General features: G+C 39.0%; 1 protein-coding gene and 1 long non-coding RNA gene across 4 annotated transcripts in view; one reads left to right on the top strand and one right to left on the bottom strand.

The window, feature by feature from the left end:
- LOC143660875 (uncharacterized) overlaps positions 1-18565 on the bottom strand; it is a 53884-nt gene extending 35319 nt beyond the window's left edge. The window contains exon 1 of the long non-coding RNA XR_013164290.1: positions 18372-18565. This is a non-coding gene — a long non-coding RNA (uncharacterized LOC143660875). The remainder of the gene's footprint in view (positions 1-18371) is intronic.
- A 388-nt stretch (positions 18566-18953) lies between these two features.
- The window catches only part of USP34 (ubiquitin specific peptidase 34), a 318270-nt gene continuing 311864 nt past the window's right edge, over positions 18954-25359 (top strand). The window contains exons 1-2 of one of the 3 annotated variants that reach the window (XM_077134325.1): positions 18982-19105; positions 22576-22674. Coding sequence is in view for 1 of the 3 variants with exons in the window: in XM_077134328.1 (XP_076990443.1) it covers positions 19063-19105 (43 nt within the window). In the remaining 2 variants the exon portion in view is untranslated. Of the gene's footprint in view, positions 19106-22575; positions 22675-25359 lie in introns of all 3 variants that reach the window. The other 2 variants (XM_077134328.1, XM_077134324.1) reach the window with 2 other exon arrangements.

The following is a 25359-nucleotide window of genomic DNA, read 5'->3' as shown; positions in this document are numbered from 1 at the left end:
ATTTGCTTATTGGTTTTTCTATTTCTGAAAAATAAGTTGTTGGGATTTTGATTGGTATTGCATTGAATCTGTAAATCAATTTAGGTAGGATTGACATCTTAACTATATTTAGTCTTCCAATCCATGAACACGGTATGCCCTTCCATCTATTTAGGTCTTCTGTGATTTCTTTTAGCAGTTTTTTGTAGTTTTCTTTATATAGGTTTTTTGTCTCTTTAGTTAAATTTATTCCTAGGTATTTTATTCTTTTAGTTGCAATTGTAAATGGGATTTGTTTCTTGATTTCCCCCTCTGCTTGTTCATTGCTAGTGTATAGAAATGCTACAGATTTTTGAATGTTGATCTTGTAACCTGCTACTTTGCTGTACTCATTTATTAGCTCTAGTAGTTTTATTGTGGATTTTTCCGGGTTTTCGACGTATAGTATCATATCGTCTGCAAACAGTGATAGTTTTACTTCTTCCTTTCCAATTTTGATGCCTTGTATTTCTTTTTCTTGTCTAATTGCTCTGGCTAGAACCTCCAACACCATGTTGAATAATAGTGGTGATAGTGGACATCCTTGTCTTGTTCCTGATCTTAGGGGGAAAGTTTTCAATTTTTCCCCATTGAGGATGATATTAGCTGTGGGTTTTTCATATATTCCCTTTATCATTTTAAGGAAGTTCCCTTGTATTTCTATCCTTTGAAGTGTTTTCAATATGAAAGGATGTTGAATCTTGTCAAATGCCTTCTCTGCATCAATTGAGATGATCATGTGATTTTTCTGCTTTGATTTGTTGATATGGTGTATTACATTAATTGATTTTCTTATGTTGAACCATCCTTGCATACCTGGGATGAATCCTACTTGGTCATGATGTATAATTCTTTTAATGTGTTGCTGGATTCGATTTGCTAGACTTTTGTTGAGGATTTTTGCATCTATATTCATTAGAGAGATTGGTCTGTAGTTTTCTTTTTTTGTAATATCTTTGCCTGGTTTTGGTATGAGGGTGATGTTGGCTTCATAGAATGAATTAGGTAGTTTTCCCTCCGCTTTGATTTTTTTGAAGAGTTTGAGGAGAGTTGGTACTAATTCTTTCTGGAATGTTTGATAGAATTCACATGTGAAGCTGTCTGGTCCTGGACTTTTCTTTTTAGGAAGCTTTTGAATGACTAATTCAATTTCTTTACTTGTGATTGGTTTGTTGAGGGCATCTATGTCTTCTTGAGTTAAAGTTGGTTGTTCATGTCTTTCCAGGAACCCGTCCATTTCATCTAAATTGTTGTATTTATTAGTGTAAAGTTGTTCATAGTATCCTGTTATTACCTCCTTTATTTCTGTGAGGTCAGTGGTTATGTCTCCTCTTCCATTTCTGATCTTATTTATTTGCATCCTCTCTCTTCTTCTTTTTGTCAATCTTGCTAAGGGCCCATCAATCTTATTGATTTTCTCATAGAACCAACTTCTGGTCTTATTGATTTTCTCTATTGTTTTCATGTTTTCAATTTCATTTATTTCTGCTCTAATCTTTGTTATTTCTTTCCTTTTGCTTGCTTTGGGATTAGTTTGCTGTTCTTTCTCCAGTTCTTCCAAGTGGACAGTTAATTCCTGCATTTTTGCCTTTTCTTCTTTTCTGATATAGGTATTTAGGGCAATAAATTTCCCTCTTAGCACTGCCTTTGCTGCGTCCCATAAGTTTTGATATGTTGTGGTTTTATTTTCATTTGCCTCGAGGTATTTGCTAATTTCTCCAGCAATTTTTTCTTTGACCCACTCGTTGTTTAGGAGTGTGTTGTTGAGCCTCCACGTATTTGTGAATTTTCTGGCACTTTGCCTATTATTGATTTCCAACTTCATTCCTTTATGATCCGAGAAAGTGTTGTGTATGATTTCAATCTTTTTAAATTTGTTAAGACTTGCTTTGTGACCCAGCATATGGTCTATCTTTGAGAATGATCCATGAGCACTTGAGAAAAAGGTGTATCCTGCTGTTGTGGGATGTAATGTCCTATAAATGTCTGTTAAGTCTAGCTCATTTATAGTAATATTCAGATTCTCTATTTCTTTATTGATCCTCTGTCTAGATGTTCTGTCCATTGATGAGAGTGGTGAATTGAAGTCTCGAACTATTATGGTATATGTGTCTATTTCCCTTTTCAGTGTTTGCAGTGTATTCCTCACGTATTTGGGGGCATTCTGGTTCGGTGCATAAATATTTATGATTGTTATGTCTTCTTGTTTAATTGTTCCTTTTATTAGTATATAGTGTCCTTCTTTGTCTCTTTTAACTGTTTTACATTTGAAATCTAATTTGTTGGATATTAGTATCGCCACTCCTGCTCTTTTCTGGTTGTTATTTGCATGAAATATCTTTTCCCAACCTTTCACTTTCAACCTATGTTTATCTTTGGGTCTAAGATGTGTTTCCTGTAGACAGCATACAGAAGGATCCTGTTTTTTTAATCCATTCTGCCAGTCTATGTCTTTTGATTGGGGAATTCAGTCCATTAACTTTTAGTGTTATTACTGTTTGGATAATGTTTTCCTCTACCATTTTGCCTTTTGTATTATATATATCATATCTGACTTTCCTTCTTTCTACACTCTTCTCCATACCTCTCTCTTCTGTCTTTTTGTATCCGACTCTAGTGCTCCCTTTAGTATTTCTTGCAGAGCTGGTCTCTTGGTCACAAATTCTCTCAGTGACTTTTTGTCTGAGAATGTTTTAATTTCTCCCTCATTTTTGAAGGACAATTTTGCTGGATATAGGAGTCTTGGTTGGCATTTTTCTCTTTTAGTAATTTAAATATATCATCCCACTATCTTCTGGCTTCCATGGTTTCTGTTGAGAAATCTACACATAGTCTTATTGGGTTTCCCTTGTATGTGATGGATTGTTTTTCTCTTGCTGCTTTCAAGATCCTCTCTTTCTCTTTGACCTCTGACATTCTAACTAGTAAGTGTCTTGGAGAACGCCTATTTGGGTCTAATCTCTTTGTGGTGCGCTGCACTTATTGGATCTGTAATTTTAGGTGTTTCATAAGAGCTGGGAAATTTGCAGTGATAATTTCTTCCATTAGTTTTTCTCCTCCTTTTCCCTTCTCTTCTCCTTCTGGGACACCCACAACACGTATATTTGTGCGCTTCATAGTGTCATTCAGTTCCCTGATCCCCTGCTCAAATTTTTCCATTCTTTTCCCTATAGTTTCTCTTTCTTTTTGGAATTCAGATGTTCCATCCTCCAGTTCACTAATTCTATCTTCTGTCTCTTTAAATCTATCATTGTAGGCATCCATTGTTTTTTCCATCTTTTCTACTTTATCCTTCACTTCCATAAGCTCTGTGGTTTGTTTTTTCAGTTTTTCTATTTCTTCTTTTTGTTCAGCCCATGTCTTCTTCATGTCCTCCCTCAATTTATCGATTTCGTTTTTGAAGAGGTTTTCCATTTCTGTTCGTATATTCAGCATTTGTTGTTTCAACTCCTGTATCTCATTTGAACTATTGGTTTGTTCCTTTGACTGGGCCATATTTTCAGTTTTCTGAGCGTGATCCGTTATCTTCTGCTGGCATCTGGGTATTTAGTCAGACTTTGCTGGGTGTTGGACCCAACAGGTTGAAAGATTTTTCTGTGAAATCTCTGGTTTCTGTTTTTCTTATCCTGCCCTGTAGGTGGCGCTCGTGGCACACGTTTGTCTGCGGGTTCCACCAGTAAAAGGTGCTGTGGGTCCTTTAACTTTGGAAAACTCTCGCCGTGGGGGAGGTTCGCCAGCCGAAGCAGCTTGGAAGAGTGCCAGCCAGTCTGGGGGTCCGAACGCGGGGAGGGTCGCCGGCCGCCGCAGCCCGGGAGAGCGCCTGACCGAATTTCCTAGTCGGCCCGGGGCGCCAAGCGTGGCTGGAGGGCGCCAGTCGCTGCAGCCCGGGAGAGTGCACCGTTCCCAGCCGGACCGGGGAGTCACGTGTTTGGAAGGGACCCCCCTGGTCACCCTTCTCTGTGGTCTGGGGATTTCCGACCCAGCTCTCTCAGTTCGTCCGGGAGGCCGCGCGTGGTGGGGGCGCCAGCCGCCGTTGCCCGAGGGGACCGCCTGCCCAATTCTGCCAGCTGGCCTGGGAAGGAGGAAGGGAGGGACTCCGGCCGCTTGCCGTCCCGCCTGGGAAAGCCCGTACCCCTCGGCGATCTCACCGGAGCTGATTCTCCCAGACAGTCAGCCGTTCCAGGATGGGGTACGCTGTGCCTTTGATCTACGTCGTGGCTCCGGGAGCTGCTCTTTATCGTCTCCACTCCCCCAGTAGCTGTTCTGGAGGAGGAAAGGTGAGGGTCACAAGGCTGTCGAGGACGGTGGCGGAGGAGCTGGTGAAGGCAGGAAGAGGGCACGGTCGTGGTTGGAGAGCCGCCGGAGCAGGAGGAGAAAGGGAAGGATGCGATGGCGGATGGAGCGCCGCCGGAGCAGAAGGGGAAAGGGAAGGGCAAGATGGCGGCGGGAGCGCCGCCGGCGGAGAAAGAGGGAGAGGTGGGCTGGATGGCGGCGGGAGCGCCACCGGTGGAGAAAGAGGGAGAGGTCAGCTGGATGGCGGCAGGAGCGCCGCCGGTGGTGAAAGAGAGAGAGCAGGGCTGGATGGCGGTGGGAGCGCCCGGCAGAGAAAGAGGGAGAGGAGGGCTGGATGGCGGCGGGAGTGTCGCCGGCAGTGCAAGAGGGAGAGCAGGGCTGGATGGCGGCGGGAGCGCCGCCGGCGGAGAAAGCGGGAGAGGAGGGCTGGAGGCGGCAGGAGCACCGCCGGTGGAGAAAGAGGGAGAGGAGGGCTGGATCTCTTCCCCTTTTTGGTCGAGAAGATTTTCTCAGTCTCTTGATGCTGAGTTCCAGCTCATTCTAGGATTTCTGCCCCACATTGCCAGGAAGGTCCACACCCCTGGGAGTCATGTCCCACGTAGAGACGTGGAGGGCAGTGAGTTTGCTTGCTGTGTCAGCCGAGAGAGAGAGGCCACATCTGAGCAACAGAAAAGGTTCTCTTGGGGGTGATTCTTAGGCCTAATTTTAAGTAGGCTTAGCCTATCTTTTGTGGGATTAAGTTTCATATGAACAAACCTCAAGATTGGAGGCTCGGCCTATTGCTTTGACTGTCCCCACTGCCTATGAGAGTATCAAGAATTCTCCACTTGGGGAAGTTGAATTCTCCCCCTTTCACAGCATTTCCCTGTAGGGTACTCTGCAAATACTTCCCTATTCACTGTTTAAATCACTCTGGGATTTATCTGGGCATAACTCTGGAAAAACCTATAAAATCTCATGCCCTACACAAGGTTCCAAATACTATAGTGTTCAATTAAGCTGTCCATATAAGTTATATTAGGAAATGCACTAGTCAAAATATAAATTTTGTACCAAATAAACATTTTTTCCTTTAGTTTCACACATACATTAAAGTTTTAAAATATTAATTATGATCTATTTTCAACACCCTGCTTTATTGACATTCCTTTGTTCTTCCTCATGCAGAAACATTTTTAAATTTGCGCATTTAGTCACTATCATTATACACTCTAGGTATTCCTAGATTATACCATCTCAGTCTTTATTGTCTGTCTTTCCTTCTGATTTCATTTGTGTCCCCAGGCTTCCTCCCTCTGTCATTCTCACATTCAGCTTCATTCAGTCTTCTAACATTATTGTATTACAGTTAGGTAGTATTGTGCTATCCATTTCTGAATTTTTAAAATCAGTCCTGTTGCATAATCTGTATCCTTTCAGCTCCAATTACCCAATATCTACCTTATTTCTATCTCCTGATAGTCTCTGTTACCAATTGAAATTCTCCAAGTTCATTTGCTAGTGTCAGTTCATATCAGTTAGAACATACAGTATTTGTCCTTTTGTTTCTGGCTAATCTCACTGAGCATAATGGCCTTAAGGTCAGTCCGTGTTATTACAAGCTTCATGACTTTATTCTGTCTTACAGCTGCATAGTATTTCATCATACATATACACCACAGCTTGCTTAGCCACTCGTCTGTTGATGGACATTTGGGCTGTTTCCAACTTTTGGCAATTCTAAATAATGCTGCTATAAACATTGATGTGCAAATGTTTGTTTGTGTTCTTGCCCTCATGTCCTCTGAGTAGATGGTATGGAATTGCTGGATCATATGGCAATTCTGTACTTAGCTTCCTGAGGAACTGCCACACTGCCTTCTACAGCAGTTGTACCATTTGACATTCCCACCAACAGTGGATAAGTGTGCCTCTTTCTCCACATCCTCTCCAGCACTTGTCGTTTTCTGTTTTATTGATAATGGCCATTCTGGTGAGTGTGAGATGATATCTCATTGTAGTTTTGATTTGCATTTCCCTAAGAGAAGTTGAGCATCTTTTCATGTGCCTTTTGGCCATTTGTATTTCCTCTTCTGAGAAGTGTCTTTCATGTCTTTTGCCCATTTTGTAATTGAGTTGTCTTTTTGTTGATGAGTTGCACAATCTCTTTATATATTCTGGATACTAGACCTTTATCTGATATATCATTTCCAAATACTGTCTCCCATTGTGTAGGCTGTCTTTTTACTTTCTTGATGAAGATCTTTGATGCACAAAAGTGTTTAATTTTGAGGAGTTCCCATTTATTTATTTCTTTTTTCAATGTTTGTGCTTTGGGTGTAAGGTCTAGGAAACTGCCTCCTATTATAAGATTGATAAGGTATTTCCCTGCATTTTCTTCTAAAAGTTTTGTGGTCTTAAATCTAATGTTTAGGTCTTTGATCCATTTTGAGTTAATTTTTGTATGGGGTGTGAGATATGGATCCTCTGTCATACTTTTACATGTGAATATCCAGTTCTCTAGGCACCATTTATTGAAGAGATTGTTCTGTGAATCATTACATTGATATTTCTTTTAGTCTCCAGTATCTTAGAGCAGCTAAAAGTAAAAACCTAACATGTTGGAATTGTAACCCAAATCAAACTCTGAAATCTGTTCTATAACTAATTGTGCTGTGCTTTGAAATTTATTTGTATTTATTTTTTTGTATATATGTTATTTCTCACAAAAAAGGAAAAAGTGATGATAAAAATATATATATATTCCTTCTAGCCTCTAATGTTCTGGAGAAGTTAGAAGGAAAAATCTAAGATGATGGTATGGTAGCCCATGACAAACTCTGGGATCTGTCATGTAACTACTTGTTGAAGAGTGTTTTGAAAACAAAAGCAGTCTTTGAAAAAAGAGTGCTTTTTCTTTCTTTGCTTTTGTATATATGTTATATTATACAATAAAAAAAAGTAAAAAAAAAAGATATAAGGAAATGGGATCTCTAATTTGCTGCTGATAGGAGGATAAAATGATACAACCTTAATGCATTCATTAATTCAACAAATATTTAATTTGAAAAAATATTTAAATAGTGCTTACGACGTGCTCAGGATATAGCAATGACTAAAACAAAGGTCTGGCTCTCATGGAACTTATTTTCTAGTTGCAGATGGGGTAAGACAGAAAATAAAATATATTATAGACATAACAAAGCTATATCAGAGTGACTGTAGGGGTGACTTTTTTTTTTTGGTGGGGAGGGGGTCAGTGAAGGCTTCTCTGATAAGGTGACATTTGAAAAGGAAGTTAGGAAGCAAGCCATGTAATTATCTGGGGAAAAGACATTCAAGCACACTGAGTATAAAGGCCACAAGATGAACATCCTTGTTGTATTACAGTGGGGTTTCTCACCCTCAACCCTATTGACATTTTGGGCCAGATTAATTTCTTGTGGCAGGTGGGGGTGGGAATGTCCTATGCATTGTAACATATACAGTAGTTATCCCTGGGCTTTACCCCTAGAAGGCAGCAGCAAACTCTGCCCTGTCCACTCTCCCAGATCCTTCCAGTTGTGACCATAAAAACTGTCTCCAGACATTGACAAATGTCTTCTGGGAGAAAACGCCTCCGGTTGAAAACCACTGTGTTAGAGAACAGCAAGGGTTACTTGGGCTAGAGTTAGAATGAGTTAGGAAGAAGTTAGAATTCAGGTCGTGTAGAGACTTAAAGGTCATGACAAGGACTATGCATTTTATTCTGAAGGAGAACAGAAGCCATTGGAGGTTCTGAGCAAAATAATATTATCCAATCTATAATCCAGAATTGGAACGACTGTGGCTTGTAGTAGGAAATGGTGAGAATTGGTCAGATTTTGGAAAAATTTTTGTAAGCAGAGTCAATGGGATTTGCATTTTACTTGGAGTGTGAAAGAAAGCCAAGATTTCTGGCCTGGGCAACTAGTTAAATGTAGTTGCTATTTACTGAAACGGGGGAGACCAGGAATGGAGTAAGTCTGGTAGAAATAATCAAATGTTCAATGTTAGACCTGTAAAATTTGAGATAGTCACTAGGCAAGTGGAGATTTCAGGTCAACAATTAGGTTCAGAGGAAAAGCTGGGTTGGAGATATGAATTTGGTAGTTTTTAGGTGGTATTTGAAAATCTTGGGACTGGATGCAGCTCACTCATGGAGTAAATGAGTTCTGGGCACTCCAGTGTTCAGAAGTCAGTGAGATGAAAAGAAACCAATGAAGGAAATAGAGGATGAATATCCAGGACATAGAGTCCATTTGAAGATGATTATATAGCAATTCCATTTCTAAGGGTTTATCCTAAGAGAATAAGTGGAACAGTACACAGATGTATTTACTAGAAAGTTCATTACAGTGTTGCATATGAACACAAACTTGGAATTCAGATGTTCATCAACTGGGTCCAATTTAAAGAAATTACTGTGCTTCCATATACTGAAATGCTATACATATGCACAATAAAAGTAGTATGTATCTATATATGTTAACATGAAAAAATTCTCAAGTTCTTTAGTCCTATTTAAGTCCCATTTTAGTAAAAAAGATATACATGCCTAGAAAAGATTGAAAAGACATGTATTAAGATATTAATAGTGGTTATAATTTCATATGGGATAATGAATATTTACTTTCTTCATTTTTCTTTTTTAGTTTTTACAGGAAGCACATATTACTTTTATAAACAGAAAAGAGGTTACAATAAGAAATAATTGCAAAAGATTGTCAAGTAGGTTAAAAAAACGATTGCACAAACATAGGATAGATTGAACTTACCAGCAAGACATGTGAAAAAGAAGTAAATATTTTAATTAATTACAGTTTAGTGTGGCCAAATAGTATTATCTGATTTTATCAATTGAAGTATGTTTTATCAGTTGAAGTCCAGTACAAGAGAGATCATAATTCTAAGCTACTCTATTCTGTCAGACTATATTTCTAGACACTATATATATATATATATATTTTTTTTTAAAGCAAAAAAGGGAATTTATTGGTTCACATAACTGAAAAGTCCAGGGAATATACTAGCTTCAGGCACGGATGGATCCAGGGACACAAATGACATCATCAGGAACACAAGTCTCTATCTTTTGGCTCTTTCCTTTGCACTGGCTTATTCTCTGACTGCCTCACTCCATGTAGTGGGCCCTGTTGGTTCCAGCTTTTCATGCTACAAATCTTAGCAACCGCAGCAAAGGGAGGTTCTTCTCCACAGTTCAATAAAGTTGAGTATCACTGGACCAACTTGGATAACATGACCATTCCTGAATCAACTGCTATGGTCAAGGAGATGAACTTTTTCTGAATGATCAAGTCTGAATTATAAGTCCCTCCACGAAATCCAAGGTTGGATTGGCCTATCTGAACCACAATGACTGAGACTAGGGAAAGGTTGTTTCAAGAAACATCAAGTTGTTGTGAGAACATGGAATGGATGCTAGGCTATCAAAAAACAAATGATGTCTGTGATGAGACCAGATATTGAAAAACTTTTAATCTCTGCTCATGAAGTTGAATAGTAACAGCTGGAATTATTTCTTGATAATAAATAAAAAGTATTCTGAAAACACCATGAGAGATAAATAAGTCGGTCCTGTCCTCAGGAAGCCTTTAATCCACTCGAAAGGAATAATGACCATATCCAATAAAATACTTTAAGCAAACTCAGTGGTCACAAGTCTGACAGTCCAACTGTCTTGCTGATGTGAAGCCTCCACTGGCAAGTAGTTCTGTGAGGTTGAGTCAGGTGCAGATTTTAAGTTCAGTGGAAAATCTTCCTTGTGTTTAAGTCTTTTGCTAAGTTGAACTGGTACATTTCTTTGAGTACTGGCAAATCAGACTCATCTCTATGTTACTGCAGAGAAGTGGACTCAACAGTAATTTGAATCTGTATTCCTTTCAGATCTGGTAGAAAAGGTCCTAGGTGCTTAAAAGGATCAAATACATAGAGGCATAGAAGCCTACTCTGTACTTAAAAAAAAAACAAAAAACCCCAAAAACCAGACCAAAACAAAACTGCTGGTCAAGAAGTATACAGCATGGTCCTTCCTGCTGTGAACTTTAAGTCCTGGTGGTTGAGGTTTGGGTTGCTTCTGTTCAAAATCCTTGGTGGAATTAGGCACAAAATAGGCTGAGGCTAGTTGTATTCTTTTCAAGAGCAGCCAGTCTGATTTGCAGCAACATATCAAAAAAGGTAGGTAAGGGCTGTTAGGTAAATAGGCAAGCAGGGTACCTTCAATAGGACCAGCAATACAAGTTAAGACCTCAAAAAACAGGCAGATTAATAATGAAGCCCTGGAAATCAGATCTCATTCTAAGTATTCCAAGGTTAATCTATTGAGCTTACTGTGGCTATAGCTTTCTGATCTTAATGGGTCTGTTAGCTACAGCATCTTTCATTTTACTGCTTATCTGCCCAGTAACTTCCGGCTCAGAAGGCCATATGCTCAATCAAGACTTGAGATGAAGTGGAGTAGTCTTTGCCACATCTGGGAGCATCTAGACACTATATTTTATTTAAAGATTGCTATTCTTTAGATAAGGTTTAACTTCTCAATTAGGATTACATATAGACCTGAAACCACATTACATGAGGAAAGGTAAAAGAATTTTGGATGTTTTGGGCCAAAGAAAAGTTATAAGGGAAATCAGCCTTTCTGCTCTCAAATATTGGAAGAAGTATCTTGAGGAAACGGTCAAGTTTAAGTAAAGTTATTTCTCATAAGGTTAGGCAAGGACCACCTGCAACTGAATTACCTGAAATGCTTGTGAAACAGTTGATTTCTGGCTCCAACTCAGCCTATGGAATCTCTGGGAGATAGAAAAGGAATGTTTTTTTTTTTTTTCTAAAATAATGTAAGGCACTCCAAAATATTTCAATGAAAACCAAAGTATAAGAGTTATTGCAAGTAATTTGAGAGTAACCAGCTAGACATCAGAAATTTAAGGATGCAAATTTTCTCTTTCTTACAAAATAGTATGTCCATTTAATTCTGTGCTTATGCATAGGCGTGGTTTTAAGCACTTTATATGTAATAACATGTAACAATGGGCTATACCCATTCTAACTTTTCCATATTGGAAGGGGCTGTCAATAATATGGGATGGGGGATGGAACTAGTTGATGTTCTGAAGAGGTTGGTCCCTCTGCATTTCAGGACTTATCTGGTCCAGTGACCCACCTGGAGGCTGCAGGTTTTGGAAAGTCACCCTAGTGCATGGAACCTTTGTAGAATCTTATATAATGCTCTAGGTATTCTTTAGGATTGGCAGGAATGGTTTTGGTTGGGGTTTGGCAAATTATGATAGGTAGCAATATCTAACTGAAGCATGTACAAGAGTGACCTCTAGTGTAGCCTCTTGACTCTATCTGAACTCTCTCTACCACTGATACCTTACTTGTTATGCTTCTTTTTTCCCCTTTGGTTAGAATGGCATTGTTGATTACACAGTGCAAGAGTCAGGCTCATCCTTGGGGGTCATCTCTCATGCCACCAGGGAGACTTTTATCCCTGAATGTCAAGTCCCATGTAGGGGGGAGGGCAATGGTTTCATTTGCAGAGTTGGGTTTAGAGGGAGAGAGGCCACACCTGAGCAATAAAACAGGTCCTCTGGAGGTGACTCTCAGGCATACCTACAGGTAGGCTAAACTTTTTCACTATATACATAAGCTTCACAAGAGCAAGTGTCAAAATCAAGGGCCTGGCCTACTGATTCAGGTGTCCCTAACGTTTGGCACAGTATCCAGGGTTTCCCCAGTGGTAAAGTTTAATAGTTTTTTGAGACTTTCTTCCTTTGGTTTCAAAGAGTAGGTGAAGTTCTAAAATACAGGCAATGTCGTCCTTACCCCTATATTTTGAATTACCTTCATACCAACCTTAAGATTTTACTTTTTATATATGACAATTTACCAAATTACATTTATGTTGTTTTAATGAAAATCATTTAATGTCAGACATCACTTAAAACATATAGTTGTTAAATTTTTTGAGAATAAGAACTGTATCATGCTTATGTAGGAGAATTTTCTTGTTTTTGGCAACCTATGCTTTGGCAGTAATTATATTAGGATAAAATCATATGGAGGAAGTAGAAAGCAGAGCATATTCGTACATTTTTGCAAATGGATGATTGTATCACATTGCAAGCGTTTTTAGATTTCATTGGATACATTTATAATGGATAAGTTTCATTTAAAATATTAATATTTGCATCAGAAATTACATATTTTACAATTCTTAAAGGTTATGATGAAAAATGTGGGATGCCAAATTAAAAATCTGCAAGGGATACTTAATTTGGCAAAATTACTTCGTGGTATGCAGACAAAAACATTTGAAGACCCCAGATCTGACTGATATTTAATTTAATCAACACTTAGAACTGAGTTTTTTGAAGATGGTGCTAACAGACTACTCAGAAACACTTATAAATTGTGGAAGAAAACGAAACACATAGATAGGCTTACTTATGGTTTTGGTGTTGAGGCTAAGGGTGACAGAGTTCTGGATAACAATGAGATCTATAGTAAAGTTAGCTGTAGGGATTTCTGGAAAGCTTTTGCTTTCCTGATAAAACAGGTCAGTTAAGGGAACTGGCTCTTTTCTTCATGCTTGGAACTTGTAAGCAATGCTAGAGGTGAGCAGTTCCTCTTATGCCCATAAAGCAAAGAGTCAGCAAACTAAGAATTGTTTTCATATTTATATTTCCAGACCAGACTTTTCCTCTGAGCTTTAAACTCAAATAACTGCTTACTTAATTCCCTTTTGGTTACCTCACATGCACCTAAAGCTGAGATTTCCAAAATAGTACTCATCATTAATGATCCCATCTCTGTCTGGTCCTCCTTTAAGTGATCCATAATTTAGTGAATGGCCCTACCAGTTGTTTGAACCAAAATTCTAGAGACAGCCTTGATACCTTCCTCCCCTACTCTTAGAATCATTCAACCAAGTTTTTTTTTTATTTCTATAACATCCTTAGACTCGACTCTCTTTTCTCTATTTCTTTCCTATTGCCCTAGTCCAAGCTATCATCATCTTTCTAATGTTATTAGCTTTTGGTTGACCATAACTTCAATCCATTCTCCATTGATTAGTCAGAGTACTATTTAAAAATACAAATCTGATTGTATTGCTGCCACTTAAAGCTTCCCATTGCTTTTAGGATCTAGGCCAAAATCTAAGCAAGATCTACATGGCTCTGCAAGGTCTGGCACTGTGCTTCTCCACCAACCATGCTCTAGTCCTGTGGCCTTATTTCTGTTCCTCTAACAGTCACACCATTTTCCGTCTCAGTGTTTTTGCATATGAAATTTCCTATATTTGGATGCTACTTGTGCTGGTTTTCTACTGTTGCTGTAACGCATCACCTCATCTTAGTAGCTTAAAATAACACAAATTTATCTTAAAATTTTGTAGGTCAGAAGCCCAACGTGGGGTTCACTGGGCTAAAATCAAGGTGTCAGTGAGGTTGTGTTCCACCTGAGTAATGCAGAATAAATCTCCCCATCTTCAAGATCCTTAACTTCATCACACCTGTAAAGACCTTTTTGCCATGTAAGGTAACATATTCATGGATTACAGGGATTAAGATGGGGGCATCTCGCGTGTATGTGTGCGAGTGTAATTATTCTGCCTTCCACACTGACTGCACTGGGCTATAAAGAAACCTAGATGTTAGGGTTCTATTTTATTGGTCAAAATTCTTCTGTAGCAACAAGTAGTAGGCAGTTGTCAGCACTGATTCGGTTGCCCAACAATGCTACCATGGACTCAGGCTTATTCTCTTTCAACTCTCCCATCAATCAGTGCTTTGGCTTTTGCCTCTTGCCTGTATGGCTGCTTCTACTGCAGATATTACATCTATTCTAAGTAGATAGATAGAGTAAGGGAGTGTACCAGATGTTGTCAGTGTCATGCCCATATTCCCTAATTCTTAACACTTCACTGCACAATGGCCAGAGTTCCAACTGGTACCTGCATTTTTATGCCTGAGGGTTTTCTCTGTCTTCCTGAGAAAAGAGGAGCCTGCCTCACTACCTACAACACATCTTTCTCCTTTTAGTCTCTTTTAGTCAATGACTAAAGAATGTTGGTATATAAGTACACATCCAGCTTCCTTGAAACTTTGAGATACATGCTTTATACTGGTAAACAGAATTCTGAGGTGGGATTTGGTTTCAGTTAGCTCAGAAGTAAAAGGCTTGATAATGAAAACTTTTTTGGATACCCACCCTTTCCTTACTTCTCCATTATCCTATCAGTAGTTCTTGGGATGTTTTTTGGATACCCACCCTTTCCTTACTTCTCCATTATCCTATCAGTCATTCTTGGGATGATCTCAAAATAAACTATTTCACTTGGATATCCTTGTCTCAGGGTCTTTCTTCAGGGGAAATTTAAACTAAGACAAGCCATCATCACTCTTCTTTCTGTCTTTAAAGCAGATGTAATGTTGGTGTGGCAGTGGTTATCCTGCAGTTACGAAGTGGAAAGAAACAAGCAACCTGAGTTTATATCCTTGAGCTACTTAACCAGCCCTGGATTACCTACTCTTGTTACATGAGAAAAGTAAACTCTATTTGTTTAAGCCATTCTTGATTTTTTTTTTTACTTGCATTCTAATGTGTTCCTGATACAAGTAAACATAAAAATAAAGTCTTTATAGACTATAGCAAGAGCTACAATGGAAATAGACTATTGTGAAAGAATATTTGAGATATTTAAATTGAAGCCTTGAAGAAAAAAGGCTAAGCATTTGAAAATTAAACAGTGTGTCCTAAAAAGAAAAAGCATTTTCTAAGACCTGGAGCAGGAAAAGTTTTATTTTTGAGAAAGGATATAAGTGTAGCTGGAATGTAACAAGAATGACATTAAGAAATGGAGAGACAGGTTGGAGAAGGCCCAAGTAAAGAGTTTATTATAAATGCAACAGGAAATTGTTGAAGAGTTTTAAGCAGAAACAGGGAAGTGATATAATCCAATTTATGTTTAAAAATAATCACCAGCACTTAATCAAAGTGCAATTTTCCAAGCTTATGTTCAAAGTACTGGGCTTGGTACTGTGGAAAGAATAAAATAGCACACATGCTTTCTAATATTGGTTCCAAGTTTCTCATAACAGTGACTGTTCTGTGTGTGACAGGGAAGAGTAAAATCTGTAGTAACTCTGGTCTCCAATATCAACAGTAGGTTTTAACCCCAAACTTGAAAAATGGTAAAATGATAACCCTATATCCAGTAATATGTTTGCTAAGAAGGGCAAATAATTTCTATAGTGATGTTACTTTTTCAAAGTTGTATATGGGGATGGTTTTCAGACAAGTACCTAGGAATATACTACAAACTGGAGAGTGAGAAATTTCACAAGTAGATTGTTTAATTTTACTAAAGGAATAATTTTACCACTAGATGGTGACATGTAAACAAAATATTGAGGTCATTTATATCCCTCTTCTATCAAAGTGATCAAATGGTGATTGATGATTTTTGGTTTGAAAATTCAGATTTACAAGAATTTAGGGAATACTTTACCAGATTCTGCATCCATCCTTATTCTTTTAGAATGCACAACTTTCAAGTACATTAAAGGTCACAGTTGATACATATTCTAAGTCAGTAGAGAATAGTGAGTTTAGAGTTAGGAGGCAGGCAACAGTGTTTCTACTAAGTTAAGCAGTTGATAAACTATAGCCTTGGGCTAACTCTGGCCTGCTACATTTAATTTGTATGGCCTATGACCCAAGAATGGTTTTACATTTTTTAAATAGTTAAAAAAATCAAATGAAAAATATTTTGTGCTACATGAAAATCATATGAATTTCAAATTCCCAGTGTCCATAAAGTTTTACCAAACTTATCATTCCTTTCTGTAGTGTCTATGTCTCTTTTGTGCTACAACAGAGTTGAGTATGTGTGATAAGAGACTCTAAGTCCTAAAAAGCCTAAAATATTTACTATTTGGCCCTTTACAGAAAGTTTGTTGAGCCCTGAGGCAGATGATTGAACAACAATGATCATTTAGGCACTGATTCTTTTTTGCCCTGAGGTTATTCTTTTTTTTTTTTTTCAATTTTAGATAACTTCTTTGTTTCCAAGAGAAGGATAACCAATAAACACACCCTCACCAAGTAGGAAATCCAAACCTCCCCTTAACTCTCGTCCCTCCCCCGCATCATTTACTCCTGCTGTGCTGTGGCACTGCTGTTTTCCTGTTAAACATAGTCCATAGCATAGGCATTGATTCTATAGATACCAAATATTTATTTCTTAAATTCTTTTTATTTTATTTTAGATACCAAATACATTTTAAACCAAGTATCCTATCACAGGCATTCTTAAAAAGGAAAAAACAAACTAGGAAGTGCCTGTTAAAAAATTTTGTTTTCAGAGTGGGTCTTCAACATGTCTTAGTACTCCATGTCTATAAAGTGGTAGTCGCCCTCATTTTCAAGTGCTGTCATGGGTTCCCTATAGTTTTAGCATAGCTGAGAGATGCTTACAAATAATTATCAAGGAATCACTATCAGTTAGGAATGTGTTCCACTACAGCAATGGAAATTTAAGATTGGCTTATAGAAAAAGGGGTTATTTTCCTTACATAAGCAGTTTGGGGATAGAAAACTGACCAGTGATCCACATTCTTTATTATTCTGTATCATCAACTTAAAGGTTGGCTTTTATCCTGATGTAGTACTACATGTTTCAAGATCATGTTTCAGGCAGTAAAAAATAAGGGCTAAGGAGCATGCCAGTTAATTTGTACCTTTATTAGGAAAGGGCAACTCCTCCCAGGAGACCCACCCTGCAGATTTCTGCTTACACTTCATTGTTAAGTATCATATGGTCACTCCTAATAAATGCATTTGGCCAAGGGCAATGAGATTCCTATGACTGGTCTTAAAACAATCAGATATGCCTTGCTGCTTTCCTTCCTGAGATCAAGGCCTCTTAGGTGTCACTCGAAAAAACTGAGGCTCTGTTCTCAGGGAAGAAGAGGGGTGGGTAGGTAGGAAGAAGAGTGGATGTCGGACAGACAATGGCTACTACAGGAACCAAAATCAAGTGTGCAGTCACTCAAGTTTTGTGGGAAGTTGATGGCAGAATAGTTCTGCAGCTTATATGATACAAATTTAAAAAGGTTGGGCAGAAACTTTACAGCATTAACTTCAACCAGCAGAAAGGAAAATTACTCCCAGCAGGTCTTACGGGACAGAGAGATGGGCGTGATCGTCCTAGCAAAGGCTCGTGAGGCAAAGCCACAACCTCGACGAAAACTACAAGAGTTACTACAGAGTCTCATTAGTTGCTGTTATAGTTCTAATTATATTATGTACACTAGCGAACCTTTCGGGCTTTCCAGGCTTACATGTTGGTTACAGAAACCAGTAAGGAAGGTGTAAGAAAAGGTGAAGGTGTGATGAAAATTATTCTGATAGTATCTAGAGCCAATACCAAACTTCAGCAGAATGTCTTTCCTGTCACCTGTTCATTTCCCATCCTCATTTTAATGTTCTTGTGATTTGCTCTGCCGAGAAGCGTTAACATGCCATTTCTGGTGATGAACTGCAGACTGGCAATTCGTGAGGAGCCCTCTTGTGTAAAAACGAGGAGATGCCATGTGAGCACTGTTTGCCCCGCCATTTCTGCCATATCATGGTACCTTACCGCTCGTGGCTGCACGAGCCTTACAGAGTTGCAAGCTATCGATAAACGCAGACGCAGGTGAAGCCAGACTGTGGGTCGATCCATTTCCACAAAGCCGGGTGGGGAGAGGCCGCGTGCCTGAACCTGGACTGCGGCGTCGCCAGGACTGGCACCCTCGTTGACCCCGGTATCCCCCACTCCTAAGCCTGAGCGCGGGGGAAGGGGGGACACGGGAGAAATCACCGATTCCCCTTCGTGCGCCCGGAGGAAAAATGGCGAAGCGCAGGGGCGGGACATGGGGCGGCTGGAGCGACCTGGTACTGGCCAGGCCTCCGGGCCTGGGGAGTGGGCCACGGTGGGTTACGCCGGGCAACCACGACCCACTTGGCGCCTCCCGCCATCTTCTACTCACCCGGACTCCCCCCGCGGCCGCGCTGGCTTCGCGTTTCCCTTCCGGCCGCTGACAGAGATCCGGGCTGGGCGGGGTGGGCGAGCGCGCCGAGGGGGTGGACCGAGGGCGGAGAGGCCGGACGGAAGAGGAAAGGGAGGGCGGCGAGGCAGCCACGGCTGGGTGTGGAGCGTGCGGCGTGTGTGCGGAGGGAGAGGTGGGAGGTGGGAGGCGGGAGGGGAGGAGAGGGCGGGAGGCGGAGGAATGAGAGCGCGAGGCGCTTCTCGTCGGCTTCTTCGCCCGGGCGGAAAGAGCCGAGCGCAGTCCGAGCGCTCTATTAAAATGGCGGCGGCGTCGGCGGTGGCCGCGGCGTCTGGTCGGTGAAGTGACTCTGCTGCTTCTCTCCCAACCCGTCCCCTCCCTCCCTCTCCCCTCCCCTTGTCCTTCCCCCTCTTCCGCGCCGCCGGCGCCTCCGCGCCCCTCCGGCCTGCGCACCTCCCCTCGCCCCCCTCCTCTCCCCCGCCCGCTCCGGGGACCGCCGGCCCCCTCCCCCATTCTCTTGCTCCCCGCCCCGTCCCCGCCGCCGCCCGCCCTCGTCGCCTCCCCGCCCCGCCGGCCGGCCGGCCCCCTCCTCCGCCTCTCTCCCCTCCCCCCCGCCGGTAGGGATCAGTCAGTGCGAACCGAAGCGGGGGAGGGGGGGGGCGGCGGCCGAACGATGTGCGAGAACTGCGCAGACCTGGTGGAGGTGTTAAATGAAAGTAAGTAGCTGCGGCGGCGGCCTGTTGGGGTGCACGGTTTGGGGTCCCCGCGCCGCTCCCCGGCCTACCCCGGGCGCCTCGGCCTGTGGGAGGCGCGAATCGGGCCGGGCGGCGTGCGGGCCTAGCGTCCCGGGAAGGTGCGCGGTGGCGCGGCTCCTGCGGCGCCTCGGGCCCAGCTCGGCTGGCTTACCTGCGCGCCCAGGAGGCGGCCACCGCGGAGGCCCGGATGGTCAGGGCCGGAACGGCCTCGGCTCTTGGAAAGTTTCTTCATTACAGGTGTCAATTAACGAAGGTACTAATGAGCTCTTCTCCCTCGCCTAGCCGGGAAGGTACGGGGAGGTGGGGACCGAGGAAGAGGCTTTCCCCCGCATTTCGACGCTCCGGCCGCCCTCTTTGGTTTTCAGCGTGCTGCCAAGGCCTTTCTTACCTACTAATTTTCATTAAACTCCTTGGAAGGAGGGTGGTGTTTCCCCCTTGCCCCCCGCCTTTTGGTGTGTGTGTGTGTGTGTGTGTGTGTGTGGGTGGGTGGGTGTATTAAACCCTGGTGCCAGTAGTTAAATAGCTGAAAATGAGCTGTGATAGTGATTGGACCCTTCATACCTTTTCTTTTTTTTTTTTTTTCTAATTAATGGTTCTGTGTATATCAGTTGTCGTTTTAGTGGTTAATTCTGTTTCACTGTACTAAGGAGACATTGTACTACAGATACCATCCTAGGATATCCAGCCATGGCCTCTGCGCTTTTCTCCTGCAATGAAAGGCTTTATTCCTTATATTTTTGATTATTAAAGAGGTGCATTTACATTCCTAGCTGAGTTCTTTTCATTTATTTTATCCCAAACCCTTGAAAGATAGTATTTTGACGTAAAGAAACAAGGTATATTGTAAGTCAACGACTTCTGGGCCCAAAGGCCTAGTTGAAAGAAGTGAATTAGATGAAAAGATTAATTTTCAAAAAACTTGAAGAAAATGCTCATTTACAGTTTATGTGAGTTTTGGATTTGAATTCTGCCTGTGATTTTTTGAAAGATGTCCGAAGACCTATATCCTACAGGACTCTTTAAAACAATTGATTTATGAGTGTACTGTCTTGTGTTTGAATTTCACTTTAATGACCAAAGGCTAAATAATAAAAGTGGAAGGGTTCTCGCTTACTTTCAGCTGTGCATTTACCTTTTGACAGGTAAAAGGAGGCTTTTACACTTATTCGAGCCACATGCTTTCCAATATTTGTGTCATCCTAAATTTTCTTAGAATTTTAAGGTTACCTACATTTGTATGTATTTTAAGAGGCTTTTATTTTTGATGGACGTGGTTCATGATAGGATGATAAATGTAAGTACTTATTTCAGTAAATAATTTATGTCCCAGCTCTTAGTTGCATATTTATGACTTGATGATTATGACTTCGTTATTCTCAAATTGGAAAGCAAAAAACTTTGCTAATAGGAAAAAGGACAATTTCAATGTGTTGAAAGTCTTAAAATTATTTTAAACTTTATTAAAGTTAAACTTAGATTTTCTAAACATGATAGTACCAAAAGATATCACTTAAAGTTTGTAATTCTTTACTAATGATCTTTTGAAAAGAGATGGCATCTCATTCATAGTGAAAAATCCTCTTGAAGATTATCTGGGAAGCCCCTAGGACTTTGGTTGGAAGGACCAAAAAATGTAATGGAATTATGGGAGTATTAGAAATATGGAGTATTGAAAAAGAGTTTCATTTTTATTACCTTTAAGAAATACAATTAGTTGAACCTGATTGACAAAATCTGGCTATGCACAGCCTCTAAGAAACCTGTTTTAATGAAAAGATAAGAAAGATTTTCTGTTTGTGGGTAAGTAGCAAATGGATGTCTCTAAAATATTTAGACAATTTAAGATTTTGTTTAAGGCCCAGTTAAAATTTCTTCCTACCCATGAATCTCACAATGATCCTTTCATTTCTTAAAATTACTTCAGCAATTTTATATGTAGCTTATACAGAGCTATTACAACTTTTTTTGTAGTTGCATTAAAATTATTTTTTCATTTTTCCTTTGTGTAGTTCCTGCAAAGATCAACATAAGTTCATGAGATCAGATGATATTATATCTGATCAGTTACATTTATCCATGACTGGGTAGGGGGCCTAGTGGTTGGAGCTTGATAGAACTTGTTGAATTGAAGTAGGTTTTATGTCTTTAATCTTGCTTACAAAAATTTAGTAAATCTGTCATTTTTTCCCCTATAGGTTATGCAAAGATGAGTATCAATTCAGCCTTGTTTAGAAATTCACTTAAAGTCTCAAAATAATTTGTTCATATTTATCTCTCAATGTTTAATTCCCTGTTACAGTTTAAACAACTAAGAGAAGAAGTAACGTCCTATATATTTTTAGGTGTTAAGTTTCAATTTGATGTTAAGGCAGTTCTTTTTTTTAAGAGCAAAAACTTCAAAAAACCTATTTTTTTGTCAGATTTACAGTGATCATACTTAAAGAAGTCTGCCTGGCCATACTATAAGAGTATGATCTAAAAATTTCATGTTTTGAATAAAAGGATAGAGATAATATGGGTAATATGGTTTCATGTCAGATATACATAGAGTTTTTGGTGAGGGTGAGGACAAATTTTTTTTTAAATTTTGGAAGAATGTAATGTAAAAAAATAGTAACAGAAGACTGTAAGCATCTTCCTTTTGTCATCAGTTGTTGGTGAGGGTATTAATATTACCAGTTATATTTCTAGTCCTGTTGAAAATATAAAGCTGTAAACTCTTACCAGCGAAACATACATATACAGGCACATAATTTTGTGTACAGGTTAAGAGCCCATTTAAGCCTGCCCATGAAACCAGGCTAAAGACCCCACGATTATGAACCTCTCTCCTGGCTTTGTTTTTGGTCTTCACTGCTGTCCTAAAACTTGACATAACATTTCAAAATAGCATTTGGCTTTAGTGTTAAAATAATCAATCTCAATAGAATGACATGTTTGAGTTTATATATATTTTTTGAATGCTTTTGTGTTTAATAGGAAAGGAATCAATTTAAAGAGCTTGGAATATATTAAGTGAATTTTGTTACTGTCAGTTTGTGGGGTTGCATTCAGTTTAGGAAGTAATTTTAAATGTAAATTGTTATGCTTGTTCTGTTAAATTTGGATATTAGCTGCGTTTTATAAGTTACATTTGTGAACCGGTTCCTAGGTAAGCCCAAAGCATTTCTGTATGTTGTGAGAAGTTTCAGGCCTAAGTTATGCTTTTCGCTCTGACCATAGGTAACTAGATAACTGGAAAATTGAGGTCATTATTGCCTTGGTAAGGTAAATTCCTCTGAGAGCAGAAAGAAATTGGCTTTAAATGTACGTCAATCTTTTAAACCATTTGTATGCCATTGATTTCATTTTGTGTGCTGCTTTAGTGGATTATAGTTTATCAAATGTTTAAAATGGACAATTTCATTTTTTCCTCTTAACTATCCTTTCAGACAGACAGGGGAAAGTATTGGTATCCAAATTTTAAAGGTGAAGAAATTGAACTTCAGAAAGGTTAAGTGGCTTGCCAAAGATCGTCTCTTACGTGCTTAGTAAGTAGTCATATTTAAGCTAGAATTGAGGTACTCTGATACCTAAATTAAAAAAAAAATTCCATTTGCATTTTAAAGCAGAATACCTTTTTTAAACTTTTTTATTAATTAAAAAAAATTAATAGACAAAACATTTAGAAATCATTCCATTCTACATATATAATCAGTAATTCTTAATATCATCACATAGTTGCATATTCATCATTTCTTAGTACATTTGCATCGATTTAGAAAAAGAAATAAAAAGACAACAGAAAAAGAAATAAAATGATAATAGAGAAAAAAAAATTATACGTACCATACCCCTTACCCCTCGTAAAGCAGAATACCTTTTGAGCAATTAATACCAGGTGCTTTTCCTTTGTGTGTGTATCTTATTTAATAAACTTTGCAAAGTAGGTATTTTATCTCCCTTTCAAGATGAGAGAACCAAGGCTTAGAGTGTTTGTATAACTTGCTTAGCGGTCATATGACTATTATCTGGTGGAGCCAGGATTTGAATAGGACTTAATCCCAGGTTAGGCCAAAAGTCCATGCTTTTAATAGTTAAGCCACATTGTATGAACTTTATGATGATCTGTTTGGATGGAAGACATTATCATGAGTACGTTGGTAAGCAGAGTAAAAAATTACCATATTTTTCTGTATCTTCAAAAATTCAGGCATATTTCCATGGTAACTGTAGTAGGAATTTCAAAGTGGTGGTCAATGTAGTTGAATGAGAATCTTAATATTGTTTGTCTGAAATAAACCCTTTGATCAACTATACGTTTCCAGGGTTCTTTCCATAGGATAAGTATATAAGTACTAAGTGCATGAGGAAATCATTAGTAGCTATATATATTTTTATTTTTCCCCCACATGGACAGGCACCGGGAAACAAACCTGGGTCTCTGGCATGGCAGGTGAGAACTCTGCCACTGAGCCGCTGTTGTGCCACCTGAGCCATAACATTTTTTGGTAGATATTTAACTCTAAAATTAGAACTGATTTTTAAAATTGGAAAATTTGATTTTACTGCCAGTATATAAGTTCCAAATCATGTATTTTTATTCCACAAATTAACTTTGCTCCCTCTCTATATGTGTATACACATACACATACTCTAAACCAAATAATATTTGGAATACTGGTTTTCAAAGGAAATAGTATTCACAATTTCAATTCAAATGTCTTTATATAAACTGTAAGGTACCATGCAAGTATATAGTTGAATATTAATAAATATATGAGTTTTCTGTCTTGGCCCTTGTAGCAATTACTAATGTTAAGCAGCTTCTAGCATATTCATGAAACATGTTAATATCTCTTCTATGTTTAATAATGATATCTGTGGATTTACTTTATAGGTTGTTCTTATTTGTAGATTGACTGAGTAGTAACACCTTATATTTTCAGAATAAAGTACAAAATTTTGTAATAATGACTTGACTAGTATGTGCCAGACTACTAGCAAAATGAGCTGGTTTGTTTTCTGTTTTTCACATTCTCATCTTTTCCTGATGGTAACGGTTGTATGTACTCATTATAGACAAATTGAAAACTATTCTAATTTTCACCCATAATCTTACCACCCAGCAGTGACTACTGTCAATGTTTTGAAGTATTTTTCCATCCCATTTTTAAAAATTTATTAATGAAAAAATAATTAACAACAAATGAACTAAAACATTATGTGATCATTCCGTTCTACATATATAATCAGTAATTCACAATATCATCACTTAGTTGCATATTCATCATTTCTTAGAACATTTGCATCAATTCAGAAAAAGAAGTAAAAAGACAACAGAAAAAGAAATAAAACGAAAACAGAAAAAAAAAAATATTATACATACCATACCCCTTACCCCTTGCTTTCATTGATGACTAGCATTTCAAACTTAATTTATTTTAACATTTGTTCCCCCTATTATTTATTTTTATTCCATATGTTCTGCTCGTCTGTTGACAAGGTAGATAAAAGGAGCATCAGACACAAGGTTTTCACAATCACAGTCACATTGTGAAAGCTGTATCATTATTCAGTCATTATCAAGAAACATGGCTACTGGAACACAGCTCTACTTTTTCGGGTAGTTCCCTCCAGCCTCTCCATTACATCTTGAATAACAAGGTGATATCTACTTAATGTGTAAGAATGACCTCCAGGATAACCTCTCGACTCTGTTTGGAATCTGTCAGCCATTGACACTTTATTTTGTCTCATTTCCCTCTTCCCCCTTTTGGTCGAGAAAGTTTTCTCAATCCCTTGTCCATCCCATTTTTTATAGATATATACATTTATAAAATTAAGAATGAGATATGTAGCTTAATATTTAGCTGTTTCACCTAATATTGTTTGATCATTTCCCTTTTTTGAAAAGTTTTTAATGTCTGTATAATATTCTGTTTCATATGAAATTCAATATTTCCCTATAGGTTATTTATTTCTAGTTCTACCATATTATAAATAATGCTGCAACTAAGCATCCTTATATATAAATCTTTCACTTACATTTCTGGTTCTTTAAGATAGATTCTTAGATGTGCAATTGGTATCAACATTTTTTTACAGTATAGGCATTTTTAAAAAAACTTGAACTTAATGTTAATATAAAGCTTACAGTTCATATTGCAGTCTGTCAAATGTCCTAATAATTTAACTTTGAGCCTTTCTCCTGCCTGTTAGATCCCATCTAGGCT

Source organism: Tamandua tetradactyla, chromosome 17 (genome assembly GCF_023851605.1).
Source record: "Tamandua tetradactyla isolate mTamTet1 chromosome 17, mTamTet1.pri, whole genome shotgun sequence".
Taxonomy (NCBI): Eukaryota; Metazoa; Chordata; class Mammalia; order Pilosa; family Myrmecophagidae; genus Tamandua; species Tamandua tetradactyla.
Note: the sequence above shows the minus strand (reverse complement) of the source record. Positions and strands in the feature narration are given on the sequence as shown.